This window comes from Rhinolophus ferrumequinum, chromosome 21 (assembly GCF_004115265.2).
Source record: "Rhinolophus ferrumequinum isolate MPI-CBG mRhiFer1 chromosome 21, mRhiFer1_v1.p, whole genome shotgun sequence".
Lineage (NCBI taxonomy): Eukaryota > Metazoa > Chordata > Mammalia > Chiroptera > Rhinolophidae > Rhinolophus > Rhinolophus ferrumequinum.
This window is the reverse complement of record NC_046304.1, coordinates 48,336,764-48,346,409: the sequence shown is the minus strand read 5'-3', so window position 1 is coordinate 48,346,409 and position 9,646 is coordinate 48,336,764. Positions and strand designations below refer to the sequence as shown.

General features: G+C 49.6%; 1 protein-coding gene across 1 annotated transcript in view; it reads left to right on the top strand.

Moving 5' to 3' along the window:
- The first annotated feature begins 8,180 nt into the window (after positions 1 to 8,180).
- The window catches only part of LOC117013225 (uncharacterized), a 145,405-nt gene continuing 143,939 nt past the window's right edge, over positions 8,181 to 9,646 (top strand). Inside the window, exons 1-2 of the mRNA XM_033090161.1 lie at positions 8,181 to 8,199; positions 8,561 to 9,193. Of these exons, the coding sequence (XP_032946052.1) occupies positions 8,181 to 8,199; positions 8,561 to 9,193 (652 nt within the window). The remainder of the gene's footprint in view (positions 8,200 to 8,560; positions 9,194 to 9,646) is intronic.

Genomic DNA, 9,646 nt, shown 5'->3' with positions numbered 1-9,646 from the left:
TTAATTAGGTTGAGGAAGTCTCCTCCATTCCTAACTTGTTGTGTGTTTTTATCATGAAAGTGTTTTGGATTTTTGTCAAATGCGTTTTCTGTGTCAATTGAGATGGCCATCTGGTTTTTGTCCTTTATTCAATTAATATAGTGTATTATGTTGGTTGATTTTATTATGTGAAATCAACTTTGCATTCCTGGGATAAATCCTACTTGGTCATGGTGTATGATCTTTTTATATGTTGCAGGATTTGATTTGCTAGCATTTCGTTGAGGATTTTTGCATCTATGTTTACAAGGGATATTGGTTTGCAATTTCCTTGTGTTGTCTTTGTCTTGTTTTGGTAACAAGGTAGTGCTGGGTATTACTGGATATCAGCGTAATACCGGCCTCATAGAATGAGTTGGGAAGTGATCCCTCTTCTTTTATTTTTTAGAAGAGTTTGTGAAAGATTAGTGTTAATTCTTTAAACATTTGGTAGCATTCATCCATGAAGCCATCTGATTCTGAGGTTTTCTTTGTGCGAGGTTTTTATTTTTATTTTATTTTTTATTGCTAATTCAATCTCTTTACTTGTGATAGGTCTATTTAGATATTCTATTTCTCAGATAATTTTTGAAAATAGGTAGGTTAAAGGTCAATGTGTCAAATAAAATAAAGAGTGACTCTTTCCATTTGAAATTACTACTGTGACAGTGTTGAATTGCCAGGGTGGTTTCAAAGGGTAAAACCGTGGAGTGAGCCCCTCCCTGCTCTTCAGGACCTGGCTCTGCTGCTCGTCGTGTGTGACTGTGGGAAAGTCACTTTGTGTCTTGGATTGCCACTTTCCTCATCTGCAAAATGGGTTTATTCGCATTTCTCTCAAAGAAAAAGAGGGGGGTCAGGTGAGACATCCATCACATGCCTAGCATGTAACAGACCCTCAGTAATGATAATCTGTTTTCTCTGTTGAAATTGGATAAGCACCTACTGTGTGTAAAGCAGTCTTCTAGGGACTAGAGATACAGAGGTGAGCAAAACCAAAAACTCTGGTGGTTATATTCTAATGGGAGAGACACTAAAAGAAATGTATCGGGAGGGTTTAAGGAGGTCCCTGCCTGATTTTAAACCAAGAGACGGACACAGAAATGACCCAGGTAGAGTGTCCATGTTAGATGTACAATGAGCAGAGCTGGGTTGGAGGACCTGTCTCGACTGTGACCAGGTGGGCTTACCTGAGCATTATGTGTCCTGCTAGTCTAATCCTTGGGACCGACCTCTAAGGGGACGTTTGAGCCCTGCTCTGGGACTCAATCTCTGATCCTTCCTTCCTTTAAATCAATTAGCTGTCCCCGCTTGAAAAGCCTGGACCTGTGGCTCTCGCCCACCAATCAGTCCCCTTGTCCTGAGGACGGCATGGAGAGGGAGGTCAGAAGTGTTATTCAATGGAGGTCCCTTCTCATTGACACATGGAGGAGTCAAGGATGTGTCCCCACCTCCTCCCGCCCATGGGGTACTGGGTTGGAAGGGAACAGGGCTTTCCGCAGCTGGTGACACTTGGGCGGAAAACTGAACAATAGGAATGAGCTAGATCTGCAAAGATATGGGGTCAGAGGGTGTTCCAGGCAGACGGACTACCTCACGGGTGTGTCATCTCCTTTCCTCTGTCTTCCCACCCAATCTTTCTGATGCAGACTCCATTTTCCTCAGAGCCCCTCTGTGTCTGGGGAGCAGAACAGGCTGTGCTTTCCAGCTTGTCATTTCTTCGAGACGATCGCTCTTAGGCAAGAGCTGAGTGTCAAGTCCCTGAGCTCCCACGGACAGACCCGGTGGGCACAAATGGCTTTCGAGGCATTTATGACCACCTGGCTGCAGGACAGATCAGGAGCAGCTTGAAAAACTATTTGCCTTTCTAGTTTTCCTTCTGGTTGATTGATTTAGTGCTGGAATCAGAATTTCCCGAGGGGACTCCTGGGAGTTATTACTAAGAAAATCAAGGCTCAGATTTAAACTTTGTCTCTGGTGAGTTACATGTGTACAAGTGACCCCCCTGTGGGGAGGCGTCACTCTGGCAGACATCCGGGGTTCTGCCATGCCACAGCCCTGTGCCCACCTCACGCGGCATCTGAGGTCATCGGATGTGGCTCAACCCGTTTCCAAAGACAGAATGTAGTCCTGGCACCTCCAGTGGCCCTGACGTTTCTTGCTTTCCTTAACCTTCCGTGCTTCTTAGCCAGGAGCAGTCTCAGCCAGGTGGACGGGTGGTGACCTGCAGGGTGAGAGGGACAGTTGCTGGGACACCCACCAGGTCCTATTCCTGGGTAATCAGACAAAAGTCTCATTTTCTTTGGAGAGGAAATCGGACCTGTGATATGACAGACTCGCTCAATGATGTTTTGAGGTGCAGCTTCTCAGCATCAGAAGTTCAGATGCCAAGTGAATATTGACAGAGGCTGTGTCTGGGGCAGGGGGTTTCCTTTGGTACTGGACTCAGAACCCAGCCTCACCAGAGTGCATCAAACGGGGGCTTGTCATCTCCAGCGGAGCACCTCCTGCAGGGAGGCTGGCCTCTGCCAAAAGATCAGTGGCTGTTTCCTCTTCCAGGGACATCAGGAAGCTTTGGCTTCCTGGCTCAGTTGATTTAGAACACGCCTCTTAGGTTGGACTGAATAACGTTTCCCACCTACTCAAAGGCCCCACTGTCAGGTCAGCTTCCTCCCCTCGGACACAGCAGCTGCCTTGCTGTGTGACCCGGGGTGAGTCACTTGCCCTCTCTGAGCCTCACTTTCCGTATCTGTGAAATGAAGCATTGAACGAATTCCTCAGGAATGTGCCTTCTGCTTCTAGGTTGGAAGGCTATATTCTTGTCATTTCTCCCTGCCCGGCTCTGTGCCTAGAAGCCTCCCAATAACTATTTGATTGAATGAATGAATGAAAATGACGGTTTGTTATTCTAGCTCATCATGTGGGCCTTGTCGGTGGAGCCCATAGAAAAAGCTTGATGGCTTCTGACCTCGTCGGTGACTTGTACATGAGGCCAGGTCCCGCTGTTCCCACAGAAAACCCAGACTCTGCTAATGAAGGGCTGATCCACAACTTGAATATGGGCCTATCCCTTCCTTCTACCTGGGATGTCTTCCCAGAGACCCATCCCTTCAGCTGGTCTGAGCTCTGGCCTGCAGAGATGCAGGGATGTAAAGGGAAAACCCACAGGTCGTACAGTCAGAATAACTGGAGTTCAAAGACCGTTCCGGCGTCTACCCACCACTTGACCTCGGTCAAGTTCTTTGGCTTCTCTAAGCCAATTTTCTTATCTGTAAGGGAGGCAGAGTAATAATGGGCGCCACCCCACTGGGATTGGCGGGGGACAGGCTTGGATATGCACGTGGACCTTTATGAGCCACCCCTCCTTTCTGCGGCTCTCCCCACTCCCCTCCAAACTCCTCAGAGAAGGTGAAGGAGGAGACGGAACTTTCAGTGTTGGATGAGGTAAGTGAGGAGGCTGATTTCAGAACCTCCAGCAAACAAAGCCACAGTGTTCGAAGGGGAGCGCCGGTGTGTGCCTCCTCCTGACTGGGGGTGGGGGTGGAGGTGGGGGTCGGAGGAGTGGGGTGGGGCTGAAGCATTTTCCCAGCACTGTTCAATCACATCTCCCACCCATCTGACCTGCTCCCTGAAATGGAAGACATGATCCAAGGGAGAAGGGAGGGCATCTCAGGTGAATGAACGCCTGGACCCACCTGGACCTATGTCCTTGAGAATATTTGCATTACAAAACTTCTTGCAAAATCTGGGTAGGGCTTCCTGCTAAGCCTGAGGAGAAGCCCTGTGCAAGTCCGAAGCTCCGATATCCCTCCCAACCTGTACACACCTGGTGCCCCTCTTCCGTGATGCCAAATGGAAGGATGGAAAAGATAGGATATTTATCCAACGAGTCCCTTCCCTTGTTGCTTGCAGGTTGTCCTTGGAGGGTTAAACCCCTGGCACTTCTGAGATGCTCCTGTAAAGAACTGAAGAAGCCCCAGGTGCATAAGAGAAAGAGAAAACAGGAGCCACCGCTGGCAGAGAAAGGAAGCAGACGCTTGCTAGAGTTACCCACTAAGCTGCGGGGAAACTCAGCAGTGAGGGAATATTGGGTGAGGTATCAACAGTGCATGGGTAAAGATGCTTGTTCTTAGACAGCCTGAGGTTGAGGTGACGTGGAAACATCCAGCAGGTAGGCAGGAGGCAGTCCTGGAGTCCAGCCAACCTCACCGTGGGCAGGAGGGGTGTGAGAGTGGACAAGGCACCGAGGGAGGGAGATGAGTGGACAGCTCAGCACGCGAGCCTGGGATGTGTCTCACGTTTAGGGGGCAGGAATGGGAGCATCAGGAAGCAGGGCAGAGAGACCTGGGGCCTGGCACGCTGCTGCAAAAGCCAAGGGAAGGAGGGATTTCAGGAAAAGAAACTGCAGAGAGGATGAAACTAAGAAAGCCTGCACAAGCTCTCTGGACACAGAGGAGGGCTGAGTCTACTTGATAAAAAGCCAAGAGGGTGAAAGAAGGAAGATGGATAGTGAGAGAAGGGGTTGTTTGGCCACAGGTGCATTGCTCTCAGTTATCTATAAGACAACAATGATTTTATTTCCTGTTGTTTAGGGTTATGTGAGCATTAACTGTTTGTATACTTGGCACAGAGCCCAACAATTAGTTAGTGCTCCGTGCATTTTTTTTTTCTTTATCATTTATGAGACTTGAGCACGTTTGGAGGCAGAAAGGGAGCAGATGATAATCTTGTGACATGAAGAGAGAGGTGTGGGCTCTGGTGTTCCCTCACATGTGACCACTCACGCTTGGAATTGTCCAGAAATCTAATAGCTTGGCTGACCCTTTCTGAAACTCCTTGGCGGTTCGGGACATTTCCATTAAATGATAGCACTTTTTTTTTCCTGAAATCTGTCTGGGTTTGCCTGTCTCTTATTTTAATCCCCACACCAAGCATAGAAAACCCAGTAATGTGGGTTTTGTAATTAGAGCCCGTAGAAATGCCCTCTCACTTCTCCAGTGTGCCACCCTGTCTTTGGCTCTTTCCTTGTGCAAGCCGCCCTTTGATAGTTTTGGACATCAGCACCAAGCTCATTTACATATTTTTACCCAGCCGATATGCATATCCTGTGATCTGAGAAATTCACAGACGTGGGGTATCAGGTCGGTCTTGGACTTGGTTGAATTTCCTCCATGTCAGACTATTTCTGACCACTAAAAAAAAAAGTGGTTTTGCTTTCTGTGGTTTCAGTTACCTGCAATCAACTTCGGTCCAAAAATATTAAATGGAAAATTCCAGAAATAAACAATTCATCAGTTTTAAATTGCGTGCTGTTCTGAGTAGTGTGATAAAATCTCGCTCCGTCCCGCTGCGTCCCGCCTGGGACGTGAATCATCTCTTTGTCCAGAGTCTCCACGCTGTAGACGCTCCCCGCCCATTAGTCACTTAGTAGCTGCCGCGGTGGTCAGACCAACTGTTGAGGTATTGCAGTGCTTGAGTTCGGGTCACCCTGATTTTACTTACAATGGCGCCAACGCCATTCACGTAACTGTGATTGTCGTCTGTTGCTGTAACTGTTCTATTTTAATATTAGTTATTATTGTTAATCTCTTACTGTGCCTAACTTATAAATTAAACTTTATCACAGGTATGTACATATAGGAAAAAACATCACACACGCACACACACACACACACATATTTCCATATTACTTGTGGTTTCAGACATTCACTGCGGGTCTTGGAACATGTGCCCTGTGGATATTGTGGAGAAAGGGGGACGACTGTATCTCCCTTGAACTTTTAGGATTATGAAAGTTCTCCGAAACATATTGCCAATAGACAAAACAACGTTACAGAATGCGACCTAAGTATGGTTCCATTTGTTTAAAACAAACACTCTCATCAAGAGGTTTTGATTCGATGATACTTTTAAAAGTAGGATTATGTGTGTACTTACGCCCACTTGGAGAATTCAAAAGTTAAAAGAATGCGTATCAGGAGACACAGATTCTAACGTTCAGGGAGCAGCCTGAGATTCCGCAGTTGGAAAACAAGCTTCTGAGCGGTGCTGAGGCTGCGGCTCTGTCTAGTAGACCTTTCTGCAGTGATGGAATGGTCTGTGTGTGCGCTGTCCCATGCATTAGCCACTGGACAACCTGTCGCTACAGAGCACTTAAAATGTGGCTGGTATCCCTGAAGACCTTACTTTTAACATGTATCTACTTTGAATTAATTTAAATAGCCACATGGCTACTGTATGAGACAATGCAGTTCTCAATGGTAAATTTTTCAAGGGTTGGGACTATGTCTTATTTACCTGTGTGTGCTCTTCAGGATTTGCATGTTGTAGGAACTGTTATGATGACAATAATAATAATAATAATTCCTTATATTACACTTACCTGAGGCACAGACCTGTCAGTACCTTGCCTAAGTCACTGCACTGGAAAATAACGGAGCTGGACATTGAATCCAGTATCTAGTCTGGCGCACATTTAACCTGAGTCCAGACAGTACATCACACTGGCCTCTTTTTCCTCCACTCTGGCCCTTTTACATCTGGCCCTTGCTTGTCACTGTCACAGGACCTTTGGAGACATCTCCTTTCAACAGGGGGAGTAGAATGGGTGATGGGAGACCACAGGTTGGGTAGGGAGGAGGCGGATGGAAGGACAGGGGAGCCAGAGGACTCCCTGGACTGCTACCATTTGTCGAGTGCCTGTTGTCGGCAAGGCTGTGTGCTGGGTGCTCTCTACCTGTTCATCCACCTTCTTACACCAGCTGTGCCGAGCACCTGCTCTGAACCCAGGGCAGTGGGTCCAAGTGGGAAAAGGTTCAGCCCTTGCTGCTGGAATGTTTATAGACACACTATGTGGAACTGTAGAGTAGGGTGGAGATGTTTCTGAGAGGGGGCTCTGGGTTTGAGCCCTGGCTCTGCTATGTATTTGTTCTGTGACATTAGTCAAGTTGCTTAACTGCTCCCAGCTTGGATTTGTTTATTGTCCCTCATATATATTTTTTCAATTATCTAATTATATCAGTATGGACTTATGAATATTTTCTACTTTGGGTTATAATCCAATAATACTGTACTTATTTTATTGCTCAGATTGTTCCTCAACTTTGGCTATTAGGAGCTCTCTCAGTTGGCTTTTCTGTATCCCTTGGACACTCTCTGTCACTGTGGTGTGTGTGTGTGTGCGTGTGTGTGTGTGTTTCACACTTTCTTACTTTCTGGCACTACAGGATGCTCCAGGCTCATCTGGTATATTTCCTGCCCTAGTCCTAGAATCAGCCATTGCGCTGAGAAGCCCTGGTTCCTTTTACTGGACAACAGTATTAGAAACAAACCATGGATCTAGTACTCATTGCTGCTGGGCTGTCATTGCTTCTAGGTACTCTCAGCAGAGCAAGCAGGGAGATACTTGTGTGTATACTAACCCATGTAGGCCCACATATCTATAAATATCTTCCAGGACTGAGACAATATATTTCTGTGCTCTAAGCCACCCAGTGTAAACAGGTACCCTAGAAAACTAAGCCCTTGCCCTTCTCTTTACCATGTCTCCTTTCTTCTTTTGTACCCTCAATGTTTCATCCACAGAGAAGGCTCTCTGCCTTTGTTGTTGTCGGTTGGGTTTGTGTGTCTTTTGTTTGGCTATTTCCTACCCAGTCCAGACGTGTCTCAGGCATCTCAGACATTGCCCTCCGGACTTCTTGGCTGATATCCCCAGGCAGGGTTAGGTTCCCCAGGGACCATACAGTTTCTTTCACATCCACACAGGGATCACAATGCCGCTTCCTCCTCTCACTTGACCGCGAGCTCCTTGGGGGAGGATTTCTGCTTTTAGGCTCCCAGTGTGCTCAGGTGCTCAGGTGTTGGATGAATGAGGAGACCGCTGCCGAAACTGAAGCCTGAATAAGGACAGTGGCAGCTTCAGAATTTTAATCGAGGAGGGTTCTCAGGGTGGCAATTGGTTTGTGGAAGTGAAGACTTGAAACCAAGTTTGCTTAAACAACAGGTGTGAGGAAACCACAGTTGTTCATAATAGAGACGGGGAGATCAGCCCACCCTGTGCCGGCCAACAATGGCTGGTCACGTCCCTCTAAAATTCTACGGAAGCCGACACTAATGTCCTCTATCTGTGTCAGATGAAGAATCCGAGGTGTGGTAGTAACTCCTCCATGGAGGTCACACAGCCAGGTAATGGCAGGCGGGCACTGCAACCTAGCTGGGTTTGTCTGACTCCCGGAGTAAGTACGAAGGTTTGTCATCCTGGGCGGCATTTAGGGGCTTGATGCAACCCACCTTATGCCCAAAGGCTAACCTAGACCTAACAGAGTTGACAGTGAGGCTGGAATCCCAGCTTTATCTAGGAAGGAAGGGAGCAGGAGAGGACAGGTGTTGGGCATAGATCCCAACTATTCCTACCGATGCTCTCCATTTGTTTTGCCTAGGAAAACAGAACTACATCTCCCAGGAAGCAGTTCGGCTCCTCTCGCCGCCCCTCCCCGCGTTCCGCCTGCCCCGCCCCGCCCCGCTTCGGGACCCGCTGGTATATAAGGGCCGAATGGCCAGGCCCTGGGCAGAGTGCGGAGGCGGTGCGGGCGCGCGGGGTGCTGGTGTGGCTGGGTGGACGCGGCCGCCACAGCTGGCACCCGCCAATCTGCCTTTCCCTCCCCGGGCCTCTCTTTCCCCGCGGGCGCCCCCCCTACTCTGCCTGGGCCCTGCAGACCTGCAAACCCGAGGTCGCGAGCGGATTTGCCCTTGGTCCTTTCCTGGGCTTGGCAGAGAGGTTCGGGCGGGAATCTGGGTTCGCGCTGGAGATGCGCAGCCAACGAAGGCCAGAAGCTGCGTGCAGGCTGGGTGCTGTCCCAGCGCGAGGCGGCGGAATGCCCTCGCCGGGGGCCGCGGAGCGCCCAGCACCCGCCTGTTTCGTGCGGCGGTCCCCCGGCCCGGGAAAGCGGCCCTTGGGAACCCCAGCCAGTGGACTCCCCGCGATCTCCGCGGGTCCTGAGCGCAGAGGCCGGCTGCCAGCTCTTTGGCCTTGGATGGAAAGTGAGCAATGGGGTGGGGGACTCCGGACCCCTTAACGTGGATTACTTGGTGCGTCTCAGCCGGACTCAGAAGACCCACGACCTCGTCTCCATCCGTGGATTGATTCATTCTACAGAACAGTCGGGTCGCTCACCTGGAGGTAAGTTTCCCTGCGATTCGGGGGAGGAATTTGAATTGACTCCCCACCCCCACCCCTCCGCGTCGCTTTCCGGAGGTCTCGAGGTTCTGGGTCGAAAATTTTCTTCTTGTGATTGACATCTTCTCGGAGGACGTTTTAGCCACCATCCCTCTGTCTCCAGACGGAGCTGGTCGCCCGGGTCCTGGTGGTCAGCGCCCTGCAGCTCCCAGCGCCGCCAAGCTGCTGGCTGCCCCGCGGGATCTGTCTCCCAGCCTGGTTAAAGGCCCCGCGTTCCTCGGAGCCCTGCGTGGCCCCTGCACTTACCTTTTCGCCTTGTCGCCCTCTCGGCCCCGTTATTTTGGGAGCGGAACCGCCTCGATAAGTAAGCTCCTGAGGTCTGGCCGCTGGCGACTCAGAATGCGACTGGAGCGCAGCGCTTGGGGAAGGTGACCTGGCCGAGTCTCTTATCACCGC